At 43.4% G+C, this 27,834-nt stretch overlaps 1 protein-coding gene across 1 annotated transcript; it reads left to right on the top strand.

Moving 5' to 3' along the window:
• Positions 1-12,948: 12,948 nt before the first annotated feature.
• Positions 12,949-25,346, top strand: LOC112618312 (zinc finger protein 669-like). Its single transcript, XM_025375255.1, is given in 5 exon segments — positions 12,949-13,091; positions 13,093-13,189; positions 23,579-23,705; positions 23,901-23,958; positions 24,376-25,346. Coding segments are annotated over 5 exon segments (1,377 nt in total). The 3' UTR covers positions 25,328-25,346.
• Positions 25,347-27,834: the final 2,488 nt, after the last annotated feature.

Raw genomic sequence — 27,834 nt, 5'->3', positions numbered from 1 at the left:
CTTCTGTAATTTTTTTTTTTTTTTTTGAGACAGAGTCTTACTCTGTCGTCCAGGTGGGGGTGCGGTGACGCAGTCTCAGCTCACTGCAACCTCTGCCTCCCAGGTTCAAGTGATTCTCCTGCCTCAGCCTCCCGAGTAGCTGGGATTACAGATGCGCACCACCACGCCCAACTAATTTTTGTATTTTTAGTAGATACAGGATTTCACCATGTTGGCCAGGTTGGTCTTGAACTCTTGACCTCGTGATCCGCCCATCTCGGCCTGCCAACATTCTGGGATTACAGGCGTGAGCCACCATGCCCGGCCTATAAATGTTATAGTTTTAGTTTTATGTTTAGGCCTATCATCCATCTCTAGTTTATGTGAATGGTGTGAGATATAATTAAACATTAATTTTTTTTCCGTATAGATATCCAGTCGTTCCAGCACCAATTGTTGAAAATGCTATGGTATTGCATTTTTGAAATTAAGATGACTGTACAAATGGTAATTGATTTCTGTGCTCCCTTTTCGGTTCCATTGTTCAATCCTTATGTTAGTACCACACTTTTAATTACTATAGCTTTAGTAAGTCTTGAAGTCATGTCATTGTAGGTCCTCCAATTTTGTTGTTGTTTTTCAAGCTTGATGTGAATATTCTAAATCCTCTGCATTTCCATTATAAATATTAGAATTATCTTACCAGTTTCCACAGAAAAATTTGGTAAAATTGTGATTGGGATTGCATTGAATCTATGGATCAATTTGGAAAGAAACGATACCTAAACAGTATTGAGTCTTCAAATATATGAACTTGGTGCATTTTCCTTCTTATTTAGGCTTTTCAAAATTTCTTTTTAGGCTGGGCATGGTGGCTTACGCCTGTAATCCCAGCACTTTGGGAGTCTGAGGCGGGCGGATCACCTGAGGTCAGTTCGACACCAGCCTGGCCAACATGGTGAAACCCCGTCTCTACTAAAAATACAAAACTTAGCCAGGTATGGTGGCGGGCGCCTGTAGTCCCAGCTAGTTGGGAGGCTGAGGCAGCAGAATCGCTTCAACTTGCTCAAGAGGCGGAGGTTGCAGTGAGCCGAGCACTTTGGGAGGCCGAGGCAGGTGGATCACCTGAGGTAGGGAGTTCGAGACCAGCCTGACCAACATGGAGAAACCCCTTCTCTACGAAAAATACAAAATTAGCTGGGCGTGGTGGCACATGCCTGTAATCCCAGCTACTGGGGAGGCTGAGGCAGGAGAATCGCTTGAACCCGGGAGGCAGAGGTTGCAGTGAGCGGAGATGATGCCATTGCACTCCAGCTTGGGCATCAAGAGCGAAACTCCATCTCAAAAAAAAAAAAATTTCTTTTTAGTTCTGTTTTGTAGTTTTCAGTTCAGAAGTCTTATACATATTTTGTTAAATTTATTTCTAGATATGTTTCTTATCTTTATTGTAAAATGGAGCCGTCATTTGCATCATTCATTACTCCGTATGTAATGTGTTATTACTCTCTGCCTGCTTTCAAGATTTTCTCTTTATTTTTGTTTTTTAGCAGTTTGCCTGTGGTGTATCTAGGTGTCATTTTATTTGTGTTTATCCTGAGATTTATTTTTGAGATTTGCAGAGCTTCTTAAATCTGTAAATTTATGTCTGTCGGCCAGTTTGGAAAATTTGGAGCTATTAGTTTTAAAAATATTTCTTCTGTTCCATTCTCTTTCACTTCTTCTGGGACTTCAGTTATATGTGAGTTAGACATTTTGGTATTAGCCCACAGGAACCTGAGGTTCTTTCAGTCTTTTCAGTCTTTTTTTCTTGAAGTTTGCATTTTGTGAGCAGGACTGATAATCATTCAGGATGATTTTTGAGATTCCTACTTCAAGAACGGTTCCTAATCTTTTGTAGGTGTAGTAAAGTATGGCTTCTAATTCTACTGGAAGGCTTTTTTGTGGGGGAGATGGTTGTATGTCCTTTGGCTTTTAAATTTTCTCTTGTGTCTTTCACAGCACAGTTTTCAGAGGGTACCCTTTCTTTTTTCTTTTTTCTTTTTTTTTTTTTTTTTTTTTTAATTTGAGGCGGAGTCTCGCTCTGTCGCCAGGCTGGAGTACAGTGTTGCAATCTCTGCTCACTGCTACCTCCGCTTCCCGGGTTCAGATGATTCTCCTGTCTCAGCCTCCTGAGTAGCTGGGACTACAGGCACCTGCCACCACACCCAGCTAATTTTTGTGTTTTTGGTAGACATTAAAAATACAAACCCAGCAGGTTTGTACAAAGCCCAGGAGGTTGTGGCTACAGTCTCATATTCATTCCATCATCAGATTTCCCCCATTGTCCTAATAATATTCTGTATAGCTTTTCTTTATCCCTGATTCAAAGTTTCTTTGAAGATCACACAATGCATTTAGTTTTCATGTCTCTTAAGTCTTTATTTATTTATTTTTTGAGATGGAGTCTTGCTCCGTTACCCAGACTGAAGTTCAGTGGCATGATCTTGGCTCACTGGAGCCGCCACCTGCTGGGTTCAAGTGATTCTCCTGCCTCAGCCTCACGAGTCGCTGGGACTACAGGTGTGCGCCACCATGCCCAGCTAATTTTTATATTTTTAGTAGAGACGGGATTTTTACCATTTTGGCCAGGCTGGTCTTGATTTCCTGAGCTCAGATGATCCACCATCCGCCTTGGCCTCCCAAAGTGCTGGGATTACAGGTGTGGGCCACCGCACCCGGCCTTAAGCTTCTTTTAATATAGAAGAGTTCACCAGCCCTTCTATTTTGTTTTGTTTTTTGAGACAGTGATGCTTTGGAGAGTCCAAGCCAATTGCTTTATAGATTTCAACTTGTTTGATTATTTCCTCATGATTAGATTGGTAGAAATACTACCTAAGTGATGTGACCTTCTTAGTGCATCCATCAGGAAGCACATGATGTGACTATAATTGGTGACATTAAGTTTGATTACTTAATGATTTAGGTGGTAACTCCCAGCTTTCTACATTGTAAAGGTATCTTTTGCTGCCCTCCTTTTTATTCCCAAGTAGTTTATTTAGAAATTAGTCCTTTACACAGTAGAGGAGGGGGAAGGGAGACAGGAGAGGGAAGGGAGACAGGAGAGGGGAAGGGAGACAGGAAAGGAAAGCTTGACAACTAAGAGTGAGTTATCAAGCCTGTTGCCACTGGTAGCAACCCACCCTAATTCCACTGGGGAAGCTCGTAGCTTGGTGGTGGCCCACAGAAGGGTGAGAACTTGAGGGTATTTCAACACCAGCTCCTGTCAGGCACCATTTGAGGGCTGCTGCCTGGGTGGTTCAATTTTCTGGTGCTTCCAGCTTGCCAAAAACAGGTGCAAAGTAGTCTGGATACTAAAGAATACTCTCAGGTAACAAGATGCAGATGGCATTTGGAAGTCAGACTAGGGTGCACTATTGTGGTAAGAGCTGAAGGGATGGCCGGGCAGGGTGGCTCACACCTGTAATCCCAGCACTTTGGGAGGCTGAGGTGGGTGGATCACCTGAGGTCAAGTTCAAGAGCAGCCTGGTCAACATGACGAAATCCCATCTCTACTAAAAATACAAAAATTAGCCAGGTGTCGTGGTGGATGCCTGTAATCCCAGCTACCAGGAGGCTGAGGTAGGAGAATTGCTTGAATCTGGGAGGTGGAGGTTGCAGTGAGCTGAGATTGCGCCACTGCACTCCAGCCTGGGCAACAGAGCGAGACTGTCTCAAAACAAAACGAAACAAAACAAAAAACTGAAGGGATGATTAATAGAGCATTCGTAGTGTCTGATATACCTGGATACCCTAGAACCTAGAGAATCTAGAGCTTGAGGCAAGAGCGTATGTGCTATTATTTTTTCAAGAAGTGTACTTTCAGGAAGCAGAGGTAGGGGAAAGATGAGTGAAGGGAGAAGGAAGATTAAGTCAGTTCAAGGGTGCATTTTGAAGTTGGCCACCCTTGGTGCAAGTACAGTTGGTTGCTTGTTCTCCTAAAGCTGTTTCCCAGGAGGATGTATAAATAACTGCATTACAGGGCAATCCATCTAAAGGAAGGATGGGCGGACCCCTCAGCTTCTGTATCTCATTGGAAAAAGGTTTGCTTCATGGCACATTAATTCCCACAGACTTCTGAACTGTGCATGTGTGGGTACCAGGTAGGTCCCACAGGCCCTCACACCTCCAAGGCAAGGGGCAATCCAAGAGTGGGAAGTGATAGGCACCCAGTATGAGCAGGAGGTAAGGGACCATGGGGTTGTACCTGTGGGTAGTTGGTTATAACCCAGATGTGTTTGATCAGCCCAGTGACAGCTGGGGTGGAAAAAGTGACCAAGGGCCTCAAGGACACACAAGGCGAAGAAGATTTGAGGTGCTGCGTAAGATATGCCTAATGCATTTGGATTCTACCTTTGTTTAACAAATATGCACATATAAAAAACACAGACAAACACAATCACATACACAAAAAGACAACAGCTATCTCTTGGTGAGATCCAGCTGAATTTTACTTCCATATTCTCTGATATGTGTTTAAAGCTTTCTACAATAAAGATATTTTAATTTTATAATGGAGGCTGGGCACGGTGGCTCATGCCTTTAATCTCAGCATTTTGTGAGGCCAAGGCAGGAGGATTGCTTGAGCCCAGAAGTTCAAGACCAACCTGTGCAACAGAGTGAGACAGTCATCTCTAAAAAAATTAAAAAAAAAAAAATAGCCAGGCATGATAGCAGTCACCTGTAGTCCTATCTACTCGGGAGGCTGCAGAGGGAGGATCACCTAAGCCCTGGAGGTCATGGTTGCAGTAAGCTATGATTACACCACTGCATTCCAGCTGGGTAACAGAGCAAGACCCTGTCTCTTAAATTTTTTTTTTTTAACTGTTATAACGGGAAAACCATTGTAGACAGTTTTAGGAAGGAAAGCAGAACAGTAGGTATCTTTTTCAAAGTAAAAGAACAAAAAAGGTAAAAAATATTTCATGTTTACTTTATGGACAAAGACAAGATTGTCCTTCAATAAAAGGCTGAATTTATTTATTTATTTATTTATTTATTTTTTGAGAAAGAGTCTTGCTCCGTCGCCCAGGCTGGAATGCAGTGGCGTGATCTCGGCTCACTGCAACCTCCGCCTCCCTGGTTCAAGTGGTTCTCCAGCCTCAGCCCCCCGAGTTGCTGGGACTATAGGCACGCACCACTGTGTCTGGCTAATTTTTACATTTTTAGTACAGACGAGGTTTCATCGTGTTGACCAGGCTCGTCTTCAACTCCTGACCTCAGGTGATCTGCCAAACTCAGCCTCCCAAAGTTCTGGGATTACGGACGTGAGCCACCATGCCCGACCTGGCTGAGTGTTTTAAGTTATTTATAAAAGTAGAACAAGTTGCTCTTTATGATTATTATTATTATTTTTGAGATGGAGTCTCATTCTGTTGCCCGGGCTGGAGTGCTGTGGCATGATCTCGGCTCACTGGGACCTTCGCCTCCCGGGTTCAAGCGATTCTGCCTCGGCCTCCCTAGTAGCTGGGATTACAGGGGTGCATCACTACGCCCGGCAAATTTTTGTATTTTTAGTAGAGATGGGGTTTCACCATGTTGACCAGGCTGGTCTCGAACTCCTGACCTCAGGTGATCCACCCACCTAGGCCTCCCAAAGTGCTGGGATTACAAGTGTGAGCCACTGCACCCAGCCACAAATTGCTCTTTAAATGTGAGAAGTGTTCTGGCATGGTGGCTCACACCTGTAATCCCAGCACTTTGGGAGGCTGAGGTGGGCGGATCACTTGAGGTCAGGAGTTCGAGATCATGCAGGTGGACGTGGTAAAACCCCATCTCTACTTACTTATTTATTTTTTTGAGATGGAGTTTCACTCTTGCTGCCCAGGCCGGAGTGCAATGGCGCAATCACGGCTCACCGCAACCTCTGCCTCCCGAGTTCAAGTGAGTCTCCTGCCTCAGCCTCCTGAGTAGCTGGAATTACCAGCATGAGCCACTACACCCGGCTAATTTTGTATTTTTAGTATAGACAGGGTTTCTCCATGTTGGTCAGGCTGGTTTTGAATATGGGGATTAATATCCTCTTCTTCCTTTCTGGATATTAGAAAGAATATCACACGGGAGTTTGCACTTTCTTTGATATCTGGAGTCATGTCATCCTCTCCTGTTTTGAATGGCAAGAACAATATCTCAGGGGGGATGTACACCCCCTGCCATATTGGGAGTAATATTACGCTCTCCCCCACTTGATATTAGGAACAAAATCCCAGCATGGGTGTACAGCTCCTACTCTATGGAAAGTCACACCGTCCTCTCCCTTCCTGGATTTTAGGAACAATATCACAGGGTGGGTGTACACAGCCTGCGATTTTGAAAGTAATATCATCCTCTCCCCCTCCAGATATTAGTAACAATATCACAGAAGGGTTGCTCACTCTCTGCGACACTGGGAGTATATCATTTTCGCCTTCCCTGAATATTAGGAGCAGTATCACCGGGTGGATATACACCCGCTCTTCTCTTGGGAGTAATGTCATACTCTACCCCCTGGATATTAGGAGCAGTATCACAAAGTGGGTGTACACCCACGGCGATATTGGGGGTAATATCATGCTCTCCCTCCCTGGATATTAGGAACAATATCACAGGTGGGTGTACAACCCCTGCAGTACGAAGAATAATATTATCTTCTCTTCCTTTAGCTCTTGAGAACAATATCACATGGCGGGGTGGGGGACGCCCCCTGCACTATTGGGAGTAATATCATTCTCTCTTATTCTGGATAGTAGGAACAGTATCACAGGCGGGATGGACAACCCCTGTGATGTTGAGAGTAATATCCTCTCCCAACGTGGATATTAGGAACCATATCACAGGGGGCATGTACACTTCTTCAATATTGGTAGCGATATCATCCTCTCCTCCCTGGGTATAAGAAACAATGTGACAGGCGGGGTGGACACCCCCCGCGACTTGGGGAGTAATATCTCTCCCTGGATATTAGGATCCACGGTGGACACACAGTGTGTTTACGATTTTGTGAGTAATATCATCTCCCGCTCTAGACATTATGAACAGTATCAAAGACGGGTGTACACCCTCTGCCATACAGGGAGGAATATCATCCTTGCCCCACCTGGATATTAGGAACAATATCAAAGGAGTGTTTATAACCCCTGTGATATTGGGAGTCATATCATCCTCTCCCAGGTGGAAATTAGGAACAGTATCACCGGGGGTGTGTACACCCCCTGCGATATTGAAAGTAATATCATCCTCTTCCCTCCTGGATCATGGGAACAACATCACGGGGGGTGTACACTCTCTGCGATGATACTAGTGGCAATATGTGTACACACCCACTGTGATATTGTTCCGAATATCCAGAGGGGGAGAAAATGATATTACTCCCAGTATCACAGGGGGTGTACATCCTCCTGTGATATTGTTTCTTATATTCAGGGGGAGAGGATGATATTATCCCAATATCGCAGGGGTTGTACACACCTCCTGCGATACCGTTCCTAATATCCCAAAGGGGAGAGCATAATATTACTCTCAATATCGCAGGGGGTGTACACCTCCTTTGTAATATTGTTCTTAATATCCATGATGGGAGAGGTTGATATGACTCCCAATATGGCAAGAAGTGTGCAGCCACCTGTGATATAGTTTCTAACATCTAGGTGGGGAGAGGATGATATTACTGCCCATATCGCACGAGTTGTAAAACCCCTTCGATATTGTGCCTACAATCCTGCGGGGAGAAAATGATATTACTCCCAATATCGAAGAAGGTGTACACCCTGCTGTGACATTATGCCCAATATCCACGTTGGGAGACGATGACAATACGCCCAATATCGCAGGGGATGTACACCCACCCTGGGATACTGTTCCTTATATCGGGGGTGGGGGGAGAAGATGCTATTGCTCCCAATAACACAGGGGTTGTGGCTGTACACCCCTCCTGTGATACTGTTCTTAATATCCTAGAGAAGAGAGGATGATATTACACCCAATATTGCAGGGGGTGTACACCCACCCAGTGATATTGTTCTTAATGTACTCCACCTCCCACCACCAGGGATATCGTTCCTAATATCCAGGGGAAGAGAGGATAACATTATGCCCAATATCGCAGGGGAGTGTACAAGCCCCAGTGATGATGTTCCTAGTATCCAAAGGTAGAGAGGATAATATTACTGGCCATATCGCAGGGGGTGTACACCCTTCTGTGGTATTGCTTTTGACATTCAGTGGTGGAGAGGATAACATTAATCCCAATATCGCAGAAGGTGTACAGACCCCTGTGATGTAGTTGCTACTGTACAGGGAAAAGAGAAAAATATTGTTCTCAATAACGCAGGGGGTGTAACCACCCTGCCCCCCGTATGTTGTTCCTAAAATGCAGTGGGGTGGAGGCTGATAGTACTCCCAATATCGCCGAAGGTGCACACACACCTGTGATATAGTTCCTAATATCCAGCGGGAAAGAGGCTGATTTTACTTTCAATATCGCAGTGGGTGTACACCGCCCCCAAAGCCGGGGTATCCTTCTTAATATTCAGGCAGGAAGAAGATGACATGGCTGACAATATCGAAGGGGATGGACACCTCTTCTGTGATATGGTTCCTGATATCCAGGGGGTGAGTGGATGATATTACTCAGTAGGAACCGTACAGCCACCCTGGGATTTTGTCCTTAATAACCACAAGGGAGAGGTGATATTACTACCAATACTGCAAGGGGTGTACACCCCTCCTGTGATATTGTTTCTGATATCCAGGAAAGGAGAAGATGGTATTACTACCAATATTGAAGAGATGTACAGCCCCCATGGGATATTGTTCTAAAGATACAGGTTGAAAGAGGATGAGATTCCATCCAATATAACAAGGGTTGTACACCCCGCCTGTGATATGAATCGTAAAACCTAGAAGAAGAGAGAATGACATTGCTTCCAAAAATACACGAGGTGTACACCCACCCTGTGATATTGTTCCTGTCATCAAAAGGAAGAGATGATGATACTACTCTCACTACCGGAGAAGGTACACCCCCCTGTGATATTGTTCCTCATAACTTGTGGGGGAGAGCATGATATTACTTCCCATATGACAGCGGCTTGATACCCAGTCTGTGATACTGCTCCTAGTTTCCAGTAGGTAAAGTATGATGTTCCTGCCAAGAGAGTAGTGGGTGTACAGCCGCCCTGTGATATGTCTCCCAATATTCAGGGAAACACAGGACGACATTACCCCAAATCTCCCAAAAAGTGTACACCCATTGTGTGATATGGTTCCTAATATCCAGAGGTGCAGAGGATGGTATTCCTTGTCCTATCACAGGCTGTGTACACACAGCCTGTGAAATTTGTTCCTAATATCCTGAACAAAAGAGACTGCTAATAATGGACACACATTGCAGGGGGGAGTAATTATTATGATCCACATTGTAATGGGGAGTAATAGCAACCCCCTCTCTCCCCCTGGCCTTATAGAAGGAGGCTGGCCTTATATAAGTGTCTCCGAATGCCATCGCAGGCTTTAATGTATTCACTTAAAGTTTTTTCCTCATTTAGATCTGCCTTTCCCTTAATAGGTCTAATTGCTGCCTGACATTCTGTATTAGCATTTTCATGAGCAAGCAGCTGAGTGATCAATTTCTTGGCATGAGAATCGGAAATAGCCTTTTGAGCCGCACCCTGCAAACGGGTGATAGAATCTGGATAAGGCTCCCTTGGACCCTGTTGAACTGTGTGAAAAGAAGGATAAAGCAGTAGCAGGGTCGTGAATTTTTTCCCAGGCTCTTAGGCATGTAGTTCTGAGCTGATCAACAGCCTCATCAGCCATTACCATCTGTTGATTTAGAGTACCCCATGCCTGTCCGATTCCAAGCAGTTGATCAGATGTGATATTAACGGGACGTTGGGCTTGAGCGTTTCTGCGTGCCTGATTTGTTGCTTCATCCGTCCACCAGGTTTTAAACTGGAGAAATTCAGAGGGGGACAGGGTGGATCGGGGTAATGCCTCCCAATCCATAGGTATTCAACGTCTGTTATAAGCCACACATTGTAACAAGTAATGAACATAAGGAGAATTTGGCCCATCTTGTCCAATTGCTTGCTTTAAGTCTTTTAATATTTTAAAAGGAAATGGCTCCCAGCATGCTTGAGCAAGTTCTCTGGGCTCCTCAGCTGGTGAAAGAATTACCAGAAACTGCCAAGCATTCAAATCCCCCATTTTTTGTGCCTGGCGAATGGATGCCTGGATTGTCCCTGTGCCATAATTTGTATTTGGACCGGCTCACAGCATTCCTCTACCATAATTAACAGGTGGACAAGCCTGGATCATTCCCTCATCGTAACTGGCTGTTAGACAAGCCTGAAGCTTCCCTTCACCATAGTTACTGGCGGGGCCTGCAACAATGGGAGTGGCAAGGCGCTTCTCAGGCTCCCCTTCCAAAAATTCCTAAGGCTGGCCTGGGGATGGCCATTCCAGACCTTCCCCTAAAGGCGCAGTAGGTGGCACTGTATCTCTATAAGTTTTTGAAGATTAGCATATATACCTTCCCGTTTCTCGCCCTTTTTAAAACTAGACTGTCATGGTTCACTTTGCTGATAATTAGACTACTGATTATTCAACTTTCCTATGTCATCCTGAAACAACTCCTTCTCCTCCTCAGTGTGGAAGGGCTCCAGTGCTGTTTTAATTGCCGACCACACAGACCAAGCAGAGACGGGAATATCGTGGCCCTCTTGTGCTCGTTTTAAGTCTGATCCGACCTTGTCCCAATCTTTTACATTCATGGTTACATATTCCGGGAACCAAGGAGAATACTTGTCTACCAGATGGAACAAAGCTGTGAGATTTTGGGTACTCACAATTACCCCTCCGCGGCACAAGGCTTAAGTAATTAGCGAACTTACTCTCAGCCTGACCCATATTTTCCCGAGGTTTCGCTGGAATTCTCCGAGCGCCCTACTTACCCTAGAGCTTGAAGTGAAAACCTACTCGGGAGTCCTTTGTCGGTCGTCCTCTGCTTTCCACGCTCTAGTGTTCCTTCACTGGATTATTTGTAGAGATTACAGGGAGCCCCGCGTTGGGCACCAGAGACCAGCTTGGGCAACCGAGAGAGGCCCCCGTTTCTACCAAAAAAAAATATGTGTGTGTGTGTGTGTGTGTGTGTGTGTATATATGTATGTGTGTATATATATATATATATATATATATAGACAGGTATGGTGTGGCGCGCCTGTAATCCCAGCTACTCCATGAGAAATCAGACAAAACCTAGCACCAGAGACTGATTTTCTTCTAAAATGCTTTCTCCAAAATATTTTTAAAACAAAAGGGGGAAATTGGAAAGGAAAATATTTTGGGCCCCCCAAATCGCTAAGATAAAGGGAAAAGTCAATCTGGGAACTGCTTAGGGCAAACCTGCCTCCCATTCTATTCAAAGTCATCCGCTGCTCACTGAGAAGGATGCGTATCTTATTGCCTCCTTTGGAAAGGCTCATCAGAAACTCAGAAGAATGCAACCGTTAGTCTCTCACCTACCTGTGACCTGGAAGCCCCCTCCTGGCTTCGAGTTGACCCACCTTTGCTTCAGGTTGTACCGGATCAAACTAGTGTTCATCTTACATATGTTGATTGACATCTCCTGTCTCCCTAAAATGTATAAAACTGTCAGATACAGTCAGTTTCTCTTCCAAGGTTTGGCATGTTAACGTTCTTGTTTTTTGTTCTGGAACTCAACTTTCTTGTTCTCCATGCCTACTTGCCCTTAGTTACTGTAAACAACCTTCCTGTCAGTTCTAATCAAGAACTCACATCTGTTTCCTTGGTTACCTGCTCTGCACCCATTTCTCCCTTCGAAACCACACGTCCCACCTTTGTAACTCACATCCCCCTTACCCCTTCCTTATTTGGGAAAATATTCACAAATAGCCAACCGGGTCAGTTTAGAGCTTGAGGTCTGGCCCCTACCTATGCCAGAGGTAGGGATTGCCTTAGGAATAAAAACTCCTGCTTTCCTTTGTTGGTGTGCTCTTGCGATTGTGATTGATGCAAGCAGCACGCTTCTGCAGAAGTAAATTGCGTTGCTGAGAAAACTTTCGCTTGAGTGCTGGTTTCACTTTGCACTACCGAGCATTTATCTCCAACAAAACCAAGCTGTGCTCTGACCATCTTGGGCAACTGTCATCAGGATATCCTGAGGCTGTGTCATGCACAAGCATACCCAGCCTTGGCAAAATAAACTTTCTAAATACTCTTATCCCCAAATGCTCAGGGAGACTGATTTGAATAATCATAAAACTCCGAGGCTGCACTCCAGCCTGGGCGACAGAGCAAGACTCTGTTTCAGAAAAATAAAATAAGATAAAAAACTCCGGTCTCCCGCACAGCCGACTCTGCGCGAATTACTCTTTCTCTATTGCTATTCCCCCGTCTTGAGAAATCAGCTCTGTCTAGGTAGCAGGCAAGGTGAACCCACTGGGCAGTTACGGAATTGTCATTATATTGTTTGCAATTTTATATATATGTTATGCACAAATAGCTATAACCTTGTATACAAGGTTAAATGCGAATGTCCTCCTTGCATGGTCAGATCCCAGCGCAGGAAGGACGCACCCCTTACAAACCGCTAGGCCAAAACGGTCATTCTGGCCTCATCCAGCCTCACGTGAGATCACAATCTCCTGTCCCTCGGGGCCTGAGGGGGCGGGGCCTGAAGCCGCAAACAATCAGGGGCTCTGGGGTGGGGACCGTTCAATCAGGCACGCCGCCGAAAAGGAGAGGGCGGCTTCCAGGATATGGCTGGCGGGCGCTTTGTCTCTCCTTCGCCACAGTAGGCTCTCTCTGTTAGTCTCCGCTGCTGCTTCTTGGCTCTGGGAGGCCCAGGTGGCTCTGCAGCAGCCTCTGCCACCCTGTGACCTGCGGGTATTGGGACATCCCTAGCTGACGCCTGGACACCCGGGAAGCCGAGGAATGGTGAGTGGACTGCGCCTAGCTTCCCCAAGTGGGGAAGAGGGTTGGTTAAAACTTGCTGGAACCAGCCATCGGCTGCGGAACCTGCGGACCCAGCCGCCGCGGCGCAGCCGGGCCTCAGTCCCCTTCTGTGCAGGGCCAGGCGGGGCGGGCAGCGGGACCCCTGAGTCCTGTCTGTACCTGTGGGCGCCACTTCCGCCGGCTGGAGCCCTCTCGGGAATCCCGCGCCTCCCCTACCCAGGTAGTGCAGTGACCACGGGAGGGTGATCCGGGAGAGCCCCGACTCCGTGTGCGTGGTTCCAGCGTGGGAGGAGCTGTGATTCATGGAGCTTCCAGTGCCACCTTTCTCCCCCTAAAATTAGCCTGAGGCTTTGTTAAAACGTTAAACGCTGTGTTTGAGCAAATCGGCGATTCATAAAACGGGTACTGCAGTCATGGTTTGTGGTTTGGGGTCCACAGGAGGAGCGTAAATGAGAGGCTTTGATAAGGTTAATGAGGAAGCAAACCATACATATATACATATACATATATGTGTATGTGTGTGTGTGTGTGTGTGTATATATATATGTGGTTTTTTTTTTTTTTTTTTTTTTTTTTGAGACGGAGTCTTGCCCTGTCGCCAGGCTGGAGTGCAATGGTGCAGTCTCAGCTCACTGCAACCTCTGACTCCTGGGTTCAAGCGATTCTCCTGCCTCAGCCTCCCAAGTAGCTGGGTTTATAGGCACCCACCACCACGTCCAGCTAATTTTCGTATTTTTAGTAGACACAGGGTTTCGCCATGTTGGCTAGGTTGGTTTCGAACTCCTGACTTTAATTGATCGCCCGCCTTGGCCTCCTAAAGCTCTGGGATTACAGGCGTGAGCCACCTTGACCAAAATATTTGTCTGTTTCCAAACATTTTACATGAGAGGAAAGCGGAGAATAAATCATCTGACACTCTACTGTAAAAAACATCTTTGTGCCTCTCTTCTTTTCATCTTTCCTAAGTGTATGTATTACCAAAATGTCTTTAGGTTGAGGTCCCCCCATGAAAACTTTACAGGGCGTTGTGTCCTCAGCCACCCTCCTGTCTTTTCCTAGTGCTGGCATTTAGAACTGTCTGGGGATGACCCAGGATACCCACATACCCACAGTGGCCATGTCTATTGGAGGGTCTAGTGAGTATCAGCCCTGGGGTCATCTCATCCCCAAGGACAGCCTGAGGTAGGGGGTAGAGTCTCTTAGGGGAGCAGCTGGATGCTCTTGGCCTTAGAGGAATCTCCTGGTATAGTTTCATCTGAAATGGTGACCCCTTAGGGTCATTAAAATTTTAGGACAATACAATGTAATGTCATTAAAGTTAGGTCATTAAAATTGTTCCTCCAGCCCGAGTTTTTATTCCTCGGAGACACATTGATGGTCTGCCAATTGGATGCTGATATTGAGAGGAAAAGGCAGAAATGATTTCTACTCTCTAGATTGTCTCAGACTTGTGAAGAGAGAAAAACTGTCCCAAAGACAAGGAAAACCCACCCCAGAGAGGATGTGCAAGAACCTGAATATGAAAACACACTTAAGGCACACAGGAGGACAAAGAGCAGCGCCAGTGCCTCCTAGGTGGTCACTGAGTACTTTACTGAACAGGATGGGTGTCCCGAGGGATAGAATGGCCTGCTGTGACACTTAGAAAGGTCTGTGTTGGAGTCAGCACTGCCTCTCCCTGAGTTTGTTACCTTGAAAAGACTTGTCTGCTTATTTGAGTTTCAGTTTTTCATTGACTGTAAGATACATTTTGTCTGTACAGCTTGAAAGATAAAAATACTATTTCCAAAGAGGCAAGGTAAAATGATGTACTTTATTTGCTAAAAATTTGTATTCATTTCTTCTCCAGAGTGAGTGTAGTAAGTTTTAAAGGTCTGTTCTTTTTTTTTTAAAATATATACTTTAAGTTCTAGGGTACATGTGCACAACGTACAGGTTTGTTACATATGCATACATGTGTCATGTTGGTGTGCTGCACCCATCAACTCATCAGCACCCATCAACTCGTCATTTACATCAGTTATAACTCCCAATGCCATCCCTCCCCCCTCCCCCCTCCCCATAATAGGCCCTGGTGTGTGATGTTCCCCTTCCAGAGTCCAAGTGATCTCATTGTTCAATTCCCACCTATGAATGAGAACATGTGGTGTTTGGTTTTCTGTTCTTACAAAAGTTTGCTGAGAATGATGGTTTCCAGCTGCACCCATGTCCCTACAAAGGACATGAACTCATCCTTTTTTATGGCTGCATAGTATTCCATGGTGTATATGTGCCACATTTTCTTAATCCAGTCTGTCACGGATGGACATTTGGGTTGATTCTAAGTCTTTGCTATTGTGAATAGTACTGCAATAAACATACGTGTGCATGTGTCTTTATAGCAGCATGATTTATAATCCTTTGGGTATATACCCAGTAATGCGATGGCTGGGTCATATGGTATTTCTAGTTTTAGATCCTTGAGGAATCACTATACTGTTTTCCACAATGGTTACACTAGTTTACAATCCTACCAACAGTGTAAAAGTGTTCCTATTTCTCCACATCCTCTCCAGCACCTGTTGTTTCCTGACTTTTTAATGATTGCCATTCTAACTGGTGTGAGATGGTATCTCATTGTGGTTTTGATTTGCATTTCTCTGAGGCCAGTGATGACGAGCATTTTTTCGTGTGTCTGTTGTCTGTATGAATGTCTTCTTTTGAGAAATGTCTGTTCATATCCTTTGCCCACTTTTTGATGGGGTTGTTTGTTTTTTTCTTGTAAATTTGTTTGAGTTCTTTGTAGGTTCTGGATATTAGCCCTTTGTCAGAAGAGTAGATTGCAAAAATTTTCTCCCATTCTGTAGGTTGCCTGTTCACTCTGATGGTAGTTTCTTTTGCTATGCAGAAGCTCTTTAGTTTAATTAGATCCCATTTGTCAATTTTGGCTTTTGTTGCTGTTGCTTTTAGTGTTTTAGACATGAAGTCCTTACCCATGCCTATCTCCTGAATGGTATTACCTAGGTTTTTTTTCTAGGGTTTTTATGGTATTAGGTCTAACATTTAAGTCTCTAATCCATCTTGAATTAACTTTCGTATAAGGAGTAAGGAAAGGATCCAGTTTCAGCTTTCTGCTTATGGCTAGCCAACTTTCCCAGCACCATTTATTAAATAGGGAATCCTTTCCCCATTTCTTGTTTTTCTCAGGTTTGTCAAAGATCAGATGGCTGTAGATGTGTGGTATTATTTCTGAAGACTCTGTTCTGTTCCATTGGTCTATATCTCTGTTTTGGTGCCAGTCCCATGCTGTTTTGGTTACTGTAGCCTTGTAGTATAGATTAAAGTCAGGTAGCCTGATGCCTCCAGCTTTGTTCTTTTGACTTAGGATTGTCTTGGCAATATGGGGTCTTTTTTGGTTCCATATGAACTTTAAAGCAGTTTTTTTCCAATTCTGTGAAGAAAGTCATTGGTAGCTTGATGGGGATGGCATTGAATCTACAAATTACCTTGGGCAGTATGGCCATTTTCACGATATTGATTCTTCCTATCCATGAGCATGGAATGTTCTTCCATTTGTTTGTGTCCTCTTTTATGTCACTGAGCAGTGGTTTGTAGTTCTCCTTGAAGAGGTCCTCTACATCCCTTGTAAGTTGGATTCCTAGGTATTTTATTCTCTTTGAAGCAATTGTGAATGGAAGTTCATTCATGATTTGGCTCTCTTTTTGTCTGTTACTGGTGCATAAGAATGCTTGTGAGATTTTCACATTGATTTTGTATCCTGAGACTTTGCTGAAGTTGCTTATCAGCTTAAGGAGATTTAGGGCTGAGACGATGGGGTTTTCTAAATATACAATCATGTCATCTGCAAACAGGGACAATTTGACTTCTTCTTTTCCTAACTGAATACCCTTTATTTCTTTCTCTTGCCTGATTGCCCTAGCCAGAACTTCCAACGTTATGTTGAATAGGAGTGGTGAGAGAGGGCATCCCTGTCTTGTGCCAGTTTTCAAAGGGAATGCTTCCAGTTTTTGCCCATTCAGTATGATATTGGCTGTGGGTTTGTCATAAATAGCTCTTATTATTTTGAGATACATTCCATCAATACCGAATTTATTGAGAGTTTTTAGTATGAAGGGCTGTTGAATTTTGTCGAAGGCCTTTTCTGCATCTATTGAGATAATCACGTAGTTTTTGTCTTTGGTTCTGTTTATGTGATGGATTACGTTGATTGATTTGCGTATGTTGAACCAGCCTTGCATCCCAGGGATGAAGCCCACTTGATCATGGTGGATAAGCTTTTTGATGTGCTGCTGGATCCGGTTTGCCAGTATTTTATTGAGGATTTTTGCATCGATGTTCATCAGGGATATTGGTCTAAAATTCTCTTTTTTTGTTGTGTCTCTGCCAGGCTTTGGTATCAGGATGATGTTGGCCTCATAAAATGAGTTAGGGAGGATTCGCTCTTTTTCTATTGATTGGAATAGCTTCAGAAGGAATGGTACCAGCTCCTTCTTGTACCTCTGGTAGAATTTGGCTGTCAATCCATCTGGTCCTGGACTTTTTTTGGTTGGTAGGCTATTAATAATTGCCTCAATTTCAGAGCCTGCTATTGGTCTATTCAAGGATTCAACTTCTTCCTAGTTTAGTCTTGGAAGAGTGTAAGTGTCCAGGAAATTATCCATTTCTTCTAAGTTTTCTAGTTTATTTGCGTAGAGGTGTTTATAGTATTCTCTGATGGTAGTTTGTATTTCTGTGGGGTCAGTGGTGATATCCCCTGTATCATTTTTTATTGCATCTATTTGATTCTTCTCTCTTTTCTTTATTAGTCTTGCTAGTGGTCTATCAATTCTGTTGATCTTTTCAGAAAACCAAATCCTGGATTCATTGATCTTTTTGGAGGGTTTTTTGTGTCTCTATCTCCTTCAGTTCTGCTTGATCTTAGTTATTTCTTGCCTTGTGCTAGCTTTTGAATGTGTTTGCTCTTGCTTCTCTAGTTCTTTTAACTGTGATGTTAGGGTGTCAATTTTAGATCTTTCCAGCTTTCTCTTGTGGACATTTAGTGCTATACATTTCCCTCTACACACTGCTTTAACTGTGTCCCAGAGATTCTGGTCTGTTGTATCTTTGTTCTCATTGGTTTCAAAGAACATCTTTATTTCTGCCTTCATTTAGTTATGTACCCAGTAGTCATTCAGGAGCAGGTTGTTCAGTTTCCATGTAGTTGAGCGGTTTTGATTGAGTTTCTTAGTCCTGAGTTCTAGTTTGATTGCACTGTGGTCTGAGACACAGTTTGTTATAATTTCTGTTCTTTTATGTTTGCTGAGCAGTGCTTTACTTCCAACTATGTGGTTAATTTTGGAATAAGTGTGATGTGATGCTGAGAAGAATGTATATTCTGTTGATTTGGGGTGGAGAGTTCTGTAGATGTCTATTAGATCCGCTTGGTGCAGAGTTGAGTTTAATTCCTGGATATCCTTGTTAACTTTCTGTCTCATTGATCTGTCTAATGTTCACAGTGGGGTGTTGAAGTCTCCCATTATTGTTGTATGGGAGTCTAAGTCTCTTTGTAAGTCTCTAAGGACTTGCTTTATGAATCTGGGTGCTCCTGTATTGGGTATATATATATTTAGGATAGTTAGCTCTTCCTGTTGTATCGATCCCTTTATCATTATGTAATGGCCTTCTTTGTCTCTTTTGATCTTTGATGGTTTAAAGTCTGTTTTATCAGAGACTAGTATTGCAACCCCTGCTTTTTTTTGTTCTTCATTTGCTTGGTAGATCTTCCTCCATCCCTTTATTTTGAGCCTATGTGTGTCTCTGCACGTGAGATGGGTCTCCTGAATACAGCAGACTGATGGGTCTTGACTCTTTATCTAGTTTGCCAGTCTGTGTCTTTAATTGGATCATTTAGTCCATTTACATTTAAGGTTAATATTGTTATGTGTGAACTTGATCCTGTCATTGTGATATTAGCTCATTATTTTGCTCGTTAGTTGATGCAGTTTTTTCCTAGCATCGATGGTCTTTACATTTTGGCATGTTTTTGCAATGGCTGGTACTGGTTGTTCCTTTCCATGTTTAGTGCTTCCTTCAGGGTGTCTTGTAGGGCAGGCCTGGTGGTGACAAAATCTCTAAGCATTTGCTTGTCTGTAAAGGATTTTATTTCTCCTTCACTTATGGAACTTAGTTTGGCTGGATATGAAATTCTGGCTTGAAAATTCTTTTCTTTAAGAATGTTGAATATTGGCCCCCACTCTCTTCTGGCTTGTAGAGTTTCTGCCGAGAGATCTGCTGTTAGTCTGATGGGCTTCCCTTTGTGGGTAACTCGACCTTTCTCTCTGGCTGCCCTTAACATTTTTTCTTTCATTTCAACTTTGGTGAATCTGACAATTATGTGTCTTGGAGTTGCTCTTCTCGAGGAGTATCTTTGTGGCGTTCTCTGTATTTCCTGAATTTGAATGTTGGCCTGCCTTACTAGGTTGGGGAAGTTCTCCTGGATGATATCCTGAGGAGTGTTTTCCAGCTTGGTTTCATTTTCCCCCTCACTTTCAGGCACCCCAATCAGACGTAGATTTGGTCTTTTCACATAATCCCATATTTCTTGGAGGCTTTCTTCATTTCTTTTTCTTCTTTTTTCTCTAGACTTCTCTTCTCGCTTCATTTTATTCACTTGATCTTCAATCATTGATACTCTTTCTTCCAGTTGATCGAGTCAGTTACTGAAGCTTGTGCATTTGTCACGTATTTCTTGTGTCATGGTTTTTATCTGTCAGTTCGTTTATGGCCTTCTCTGCATTGATTATTCTAGTTATCCATTCTTCCATTCTTTTTTCAAGATTTTTAGTTTCTTTGCACTGGTTACGTAGTTCCTCCTTTAGCTCTGAGAATTTTGATTGACTGAAGCCTTCTTCTCTCAACTCGTCAAAGTCATTCTCCATCCAGCTTTGTTCCATTGCTGGCAATGAGCCCGCATTCCTTTGGAGGGGGAGATGTGCTCTGATTTTTTGAATTTCCAGCTTTTCTGTCCTGCTTTTTTCCTATCTTTGTGGTTTTATCTGCCTTTGGTCTTTGATGACGGTGACAAACTGATGGGGTTTTGGTGTGGGTGTCCTTTCTGTTTGTTAGTTTTCCCTCTAACAGTCAGGACCCTCAGCTGTAGGTCTGTTGGCGATTGCTTGAGGTCCACTCCAGATGCTGTTTGCCTGGGTATCAGCAGCGGAGGCTGCAGAAGATAGAATATTGCTGAACAGTGAGTGTTGCTGTCTGATTCTTGCTCTGGAAGCTTCGTCTCAGGGGTGTACCCCACCGTGTGAGGTGTGAGGTGTCGGTCTGCACCTAGTGGGGGATGTCTCCCAGTTAGGCTACTCTGGGGTCAGGGACCCACTTGAGCAGGGAGTCTGTCCGTTCTCAGATCTCAACCTCCATGCTGGGAGATCCACTGGTCTCTTCAAAACTGTCAGACAGGGTCATTTACCTCTGCTGAGGTTCCTGCTGCTTTTTGTTTAGCTACGCTCTGTCCCCAGAAATGGAGTCTACAGAGACAGGCAGGCCTCCTTGAGCTGCGGTGGGCCCCACCCAGTTTGAGCTTCTCTGCAGCTTTGTTTACCTACTTAAGCCTCAGCAATGGTGGGTGCCCCTCCCCCAGTCTCGCTGTTGCCTTGCAGTTAGATCTCAGACTGCTGTGCTAGCAAGGAGGGAGGTTCCCTGGGCATGGGACCCTCCCATCCAGGCGTGGGATATAATCTCCTGGTGTGCCATTTGCTAAGACCCTTGGTAAAGCGCAGTATTAGGGTGGCAGTTACCTGATTTTCCAGATGTGGTGTGTCTCAGTTTCCCTTGGCTAGGAAAAGGGATTCCCTTCCCCCTTGCGCTTCCCAGGTGAGGCGATGGCTTGCCCTGCTTCAACTCTCGCTGGTTGGGCTGCACCAGCTGATCAGCAACAATTGTCTGGCACTCCCCAGTGAGATGAACCCGGTACTTCAGTTGAAAATGCAGAAATCACCCGTCCTCTGTGTTGCTGGCGCTGGGAGCTGGAGGCTGGAGCTGCTCCTATTTGGCCATCTTGCTCCGGAATCTAAAGGTCTGTTCTTTTTTTGTTTTGTTTTGTTTTGTTTTTGAGATGGAGTCTCGCTCTGTCGCCCAGGCTGGAGTGCAGTGGCCGGATCTCAGCTCACTGCAAGCTCCGCCTCCCGGATTCATGCCATTCTCCTGCCTCAGCCTCCCGAGTATCTGGGACTACAGGTGCCCGCCATCTCGCCTGGCTATTTTTTTTCGTATTTTTTTTAGTAGAGACAGGGTTTCACCCTGTTAGCCAGAATGGTCTCGATCTCCTGACCTCGTGATCCGCCCGTCTAGGCCTCCCAAAGCGCAGGATTACAGGCTTGAGCCGCTGTGCCCGGCCAAGGTCTGTTCTTTTTAAGGGTAATTTCAAACGGAATTGTAGAACTTAGCTTTGTAAATGCTACTGGTGAAATAAAAGTGTGATAGATAAATTGATGATTTACAAATATTCACCAAAATGTCAGTTTCCCTCTTGTAGCATGGTGAAGAATTTATGACAGTGGACACATCTGTATCCTCTTATCTGGATATCTGAGGGTTTTTTGTTGTTGTTTTTTGTTTTTTTGGAGATGCTGTCTTGCTCTGTAGCCCGGCTGGAGTGCAGTGGCGCCTTCTCTGCTTACTGCAACCTCCGCCTCCCGGGTTCAAGTGATTCTCCTATGTCAGCCTCCTGAGTAACTGGGATTATAGGCACCCACCACCACACCCAGCTAATTTTTGTATTTTTAGTAAAAACGGGGTTTTAGGCCTGGCACAGTGGCTCATGCCTGTAATCCCAGCACTTTGGGAGGCCAAGGTGGGCGGATCATGAGGTCAGGAGTTCCAGAGCAGCCTGGCCAACGTGGTGAAACCCTGTCTCTACTAAAAATACAAAAAAATTAGCTGATCGTGATGGCAGGCACCTGTAATCCCAGCTACTTGGGAGGCTGAGGCAAGAGAATTGCTTGAACCTGGAAGGTGGAGGTTGCAGTGAGCCAAGATCTTGCCACTGCACCCCAGCCCAAGTGACAATGCGAGAGTCTGTCTCAAAAAACAAACAAACAAACAAACAACAAAAAGACAGGGTTTTGCCATGTTGGCCAGGCTGGTCTCAACCTCCCAACCTCAGGTGATCACCCGCCTCAGCCTCCCAAGGTGCTGGGATTACAGGCGTGAGCCACCATGGCCGGCCCACTCTATTTTCTTTTTATTCCCTAAATTTTAATATGTTTGAGTTTGTCTGTTCCTTTATTATTTTTTTCTTACATAAAAAAAATTCTGCCTAATCCTTTGTAAAAAAAAGTCTTCCTGTGACGTCCGAAAGCGTTCTAGTTTTATCTTTCATATTTGAATATATAATAAGTTGATTATTGTTCATGGAATAGAGAAGAATGCAATACATTTTCCCAAGTAGATACCAGCCTGGTTTGCCTCATATTTTAAAGTGCATGTGATTTCTTTTTCTATTCTACAGTGCCTACTCTATCATTCATCAACTTTCCATATAAATGCTGCATCATTAAGACTTTTTTTCCCCTTGGTCTGCTTGCTCATCTCTCTGCTAATACTGTGCTGTCCTGAATATTTTCGTTTGAAAATCTTAGAAGTATGTCAGACAAGCCATCACTCTTTTTTTAGATGACTAAAAATCATTAGACATTTGTCATTTTTACTATGTAAGAAAAAGTAGTTTTTCTTGCCTAAAACAACCTGATTTGGGAATTTATGTGATTTCATGGGAATAGCATCTGGAAGTGGTGACATTAATGTCATTTTAAAAAGCAGGTGTCATATTTCCTCTTATTCCTTTCTGCCTTGACATTGTGCAATAGAAATTTTAAAAATTGTTGTATTAGTATTGTTAAATTAATCAATTATTGATTTTATTTACTACTCAAATAAGCCTATTCTCTCTTGGTGTAATCACATGGAATGGGCTCAACTCCCCAGTTAACAAGTGACAGCACATGTAAAAGATTGTCTACCAGGGAAACTCATTGAACACTTAGTGTTCAGATTGTGTTTTGGTGTCTGGTTCCCTAAGCACCACTGCAGTGACACAAAATAATAGACCTTCAGCAGAAAAAGTTTTGACAAATATATTGCATAAGCCATTTAGATGCAATGAGTCATTCTTATTACTTGGGTTGGTGGAATCCCTTTCAAAATGTAAGTTACTAATACAAACAAAGATTGAACTTTGTGAGCAAGCGTTTTTAAGAATAAGTAGTCTCAGTAATGATAATATTAACTCACTTATGCACATCAGGTAGGACTTTATTATGGCAGATACTAGAAATGTACAAAGTGAAGTTAAAAGGTAACTCCTAGCAGCACATCTTACTCCCTGGATTCTCTAATGAGATGGGTGTTTCTAGTTTGCTGTTGCCTTTTTTAATAGTTCAATTCTAGCATTAGTACTGCTGTGTGGGAGGGAGTATGTGTGAACAGAGTAAAAGTTGTGACAATCAAATCATAGAATAAATGCTTGGAAATTTTAGAATCATGTAAACAGCTTATGAATTGAGTATAGATTCCCAGTGCTGTCAGTCTCACCCATCCTTCTATCCACATGTGTGGAATGTTCTAGGACTCCGTGGCTTTTGAGGATGTGGCTGTGAACTTTACCCAGGAGGAATGGGCTTTGCTAGATTCTGCTGAGAAGAATCTCTTCAGAGAAGTGATGCAGGAAACCTGCAGGAACCTGGCTTCTGTAGGTAAGAATGACAACACATTTCATGTAATTGCAGAAGTATTTCCCTATCATCAGTGCTATTTGTGATTTGGAATGTGGCAAGGGAATGATTTGGTGAAGAAATCAGGCATGGGCACTGTGTACAATAAACATTAAATCTAGTAATGTTTCTATGGTTTGTAATAATTCTTGATAATTTTGTGGGTCTACATTTTAGGAAACAAATGGAAAGACCAGAATATTGAAGATCACTTTGAAAAACCTGGGAAAGATATAAGATAATTTGCACTGAGAAGAGGAAATAAAGTCCTCTGAAGGAATCTTAGCATGTCATGAACTTAAAAACAAGCAATCAAAGCAAATAAGAGTCACTTGAAATTTATTTCTTTTTAGAAAAATTTCACCCAAAGTGTAACGTACTTCAGTGTAGCAGTCAGTGTTTGGAAAACAGTTTACTTGAAAATAGTACCACAACATTGTGTATATGAATCTTACTATTTTGGTCATAGCCATGCAGGTGGTAGCTGTGTTTTCAGTAGTAACCCATTTACTTTCAAATAATTCTGTCATGGCAAAAAAAAAAAAAAAAAAATGCATTTTCCCTGGTATTGGTAGCAGTGTAAGTCCAAGACCTATTAATAAGTACAAAGTTATTAAACCAACCAATAATAATGTGTTTGTCATTTTTTTTACAGAAATCATATGGTACAGAGTCTGTGTGAAAGCAAAGAAGGTAGTCAGTATGATGGACAAGTTGTCAGCCAAATTCCAAATCTTGATCTGAATGAGAACATTTCTACTGGATTAAAGCAATGTGCATGCAGTGTTTGTGGAAAAGTCTTTGTACGTCTTTCCCTCCTTAATAGGCACATCCCAGCTCACTTAGGATACAAACCATATGGAGAGAAGCAATATAAATGTGAACCGTGTGGGAAATTCTTTGTTTCTGTTCCAGGTGTTAGAAGACACATGATAATGCACAGTGGAAATCCAGCTTACAAATGTACGATATGTGGGAAAGCTTTTTATTTTCTCAATTCATTTGAAAGACATCAGAGAACTCACACAGGAGAAAAACCCTATAAATGTAAACAATGTGGTAAAGCGTTCACTGTTTCCGGTTCTTGTCTAATACATGAACGAACTCACACTGGAGAGAAACCCTACGAATGTAAGGAATGTGGGAAAACATTCAGATTTTCTTGTTCTTTTAAGACGCATGAAAGGACTCACACTGGAGAAAGACCCTATAAATGTACCAAATGTGATAAAGCCTTCAGCTGTTCCACTTCCCTTCGTTACCATGGAAGCAGTTATACTGGAGAGAGACCCTATGAATGTAAACAATGTGGCAAAGCCTTTAGTCGTTTGAGTTCCCTTTGTAACCATAGAAGTACTCATAGTGGAGAGAAACCCTATGAATGTAAACAATGTGACCAAGCCTTCAGTCGCCTCAGTTCCCTTCACCTCCATGAAAGAATTCATACTGGAGAAAAACCCTATGAATGTAAGAGATGCGGTAAAGCCTACACTCGTTCCAGTCACCTTACTCACCATGAAAGAAGTCATGATATAGAGGCTAGGTGTAGTGACTCAGCCTATAATCCCAGCACTTTGGGAGGCCAAGGTGTGTGTATTGCTTGAGCCCAGGAGTTCATAACCAGCCTGGATTAAAACAATGTGAAACAACCTGGGCAACATGGTGAAACCCTGTCTCTACAAAAAAAATGAAATAATGCCGGGCGTGGTGGCTCACACCAGCTACTTGGGCGGCTGAGGCAGGAGAATGGCCTGAACCCGGGAGGCGGAGCTTGCCGTGAGCCGAGATCGCACCACTGCACTCCAGCCTGGGCGACAGAGTGAGACGCCATCTCAAAAAAAAAAAAAAAAAGAAAAAGAAAATAATTAGCTGGGCGTGGTGGCACATTTCAGTTGTCTTAGTTCTTTTTCAAGGACATAAAAAGCCACGGGGTTTGGGAGGAAGCCCTGTGCATACGGATCATGAGGTCAGGAGATCGAGACCATCCTGGCCAACGTGGTGAAACCTCGTCTCTCCTAAAAATACAAAAGTTAGCTGGGTGTGGTAACATATGCTTATAATCCCAGCTACTCAGGAGGCTGAGGCAGGAGAATCACTTGAACCCAGGAGGCGGAGGTTGCAGTGAGCCGAGATTTTGCAACTGCACTCCAGCCTGGTGACAGAGTGAGACTGCATCTCAAAAATAAATAAATAAATAAATAAATAAATAAAGCCCCTTGAGTGTAAGAAATGTGGTAAAACATTTACTCTTTCCCATTCCCTCATAAACATGAAAGAGCTCACACTGCAGAGAAACGTTAAGAATGTAGGAAATGTGGTCAAGCCTTCAGATTTTCCTGTTTTTGAAGATTTGGGAGGACTCAGAGTGGAGAAAAGCCTTTTGAATTTAAATTTGTGGTAAGGCCTTCAGTTGTGTTAGTTCCATTTGAAGACATCAGCTCATTCCTGAGAAAAACCCTATGAATGTCCAGAATGTGGGAATGTTTCATTTCTGTCATACCCACTCAAGGACATATGAAAATACCCATTGTAGCTGGCTGGACCTTGTAAATACAAGAACGTACACACGATTAAAACTCTAATAGTTTAGAAACTGCAGGAATATTTTCAGTTTTAACATTTACTTGAAATGTCATGTGAAAACTCCCACAGGAAAGAAGTTCTATCAGTGAAGCTTTTCTAATTTGGAAAGCCCGATGCAAATTAATTATCATGCAGTGCTTGAAAAAAATGTATGAAATGTTACACAAGTTACAAGTATATTGTTTTTATCAGTGGCTCATTCTTAAAGAGTCTTGAGTATGCATTTCACCTTGTTTTGCAGGGAAACCTTGAGGTGAGAGTTCTGTAAATGCTCTTTAAGCAGTAGTACTTGAATTTCATAGATAATGATATTTTCTTAAGTTTGTTGGTAGAATTTTTGTCTATTCATTTGATAATGTGCTGGATTCATGGTTGAATTTTGATGTTTTCCTAATATGTAGATAAGTTTAATTTTTTTATTTCATTTTTTTTTTTTTTTCTGAGATGGAGTCTCACTTTGTTGCTCAGGCTGGAGTGTAGTGGTGCGATCTTGGCTCACTGCAACCTCCGCCTCCTGGGTTTAAGCGATTCTCCTGCCTCAGCCTCCCGAGTAGCTGGGACTACAGGCGCCCACCACTATGTCCAGCTAATTCTTTATATTTTTAGTAGAGACAGGGTTTCGCCATGTTGGCTAGGCTGGTCTTGAACTCCTGACCTCATGATTTGCCTGCCTCGGCCTCCCAAAGTACTGGGATTACAGGCATGAGCCACCGTGCCTGGCCAGGTAAGTTTCATTTGTGTGTATTGTCCTGTGATTAATGGACCAGTGAATAATGATTGTGAACTGTTGAAATTGTCTTACTAGCCTCATTTGGCAAATTTTGATTATCCCTTGTCCATTATACACATTCTCCCTTTTTTTATTAAAGGAAAAGCGACTCTCGATGTAAAGATGTTTATTTTTTGCTAATAATGAGTTGGTATTAATTCCTAAATACATAAAGTTTACCACAGAGTATCATCTCATGAGTTCTTTGCATTTGTTGCCCTTTATTATTATTTCTGTCCATTATTTGGATCATTCACTTTGAATGAAGGAGAGAGAACTGTGATAGGACAATACGTTGTAACCAATCAGGGAGGAAGCATTCAGTCTGTCAGTCACATATGATAGCATTGGGCTTTTCATCGATGCCTTTGGTATTGTAGTAGATATTACACCATTATGGTATTATAGTTTATCTATTGTATTTTACAGTGTTACAGTCTTACCAGTCAGTGTCACATGATTCAGTTCCCTACCAGCCAACAGACAAACCAATCACATACTCATGTAGGAACAAAAGAACATCCTTGGCCAGGCGCGGTGGCTCACGCCTGTAATCCCAGCACGTCAGGAAGCCAAGGCAGGAGGATCACAAGGTCAGGAGATCGAGACCATCCTGGCTAACATGGTGAAACCCCATCTCTACTAAAAATACAAAAAAGTAGCTGGGCGTGGTGGTGGGCACCTGTAGTCCCAGCTTCTAGGGAGGCTGAGGCAGGAGAATGGCGTGCACCCGGGAGACAGAGCTTGCAGTGAGCCGAG

Source organism: Theropithecus gelada, chromosome 2, assembly GCF_003255815.1.
Source record: "Theropithecus gelada isolate Dixy chromosome 2, Tgel_1.0, whole genome shotgun sequence".
Taxonomy (NCBI): Eukaryota; Metazoa; Chordata; class Mammalia; order Primates; family Cercopithecidae; genus Theropithecus; species Theropithecus gelada.
This window is presented reverse-complemented; position numbering and strand designations above follow the sequence as displayed.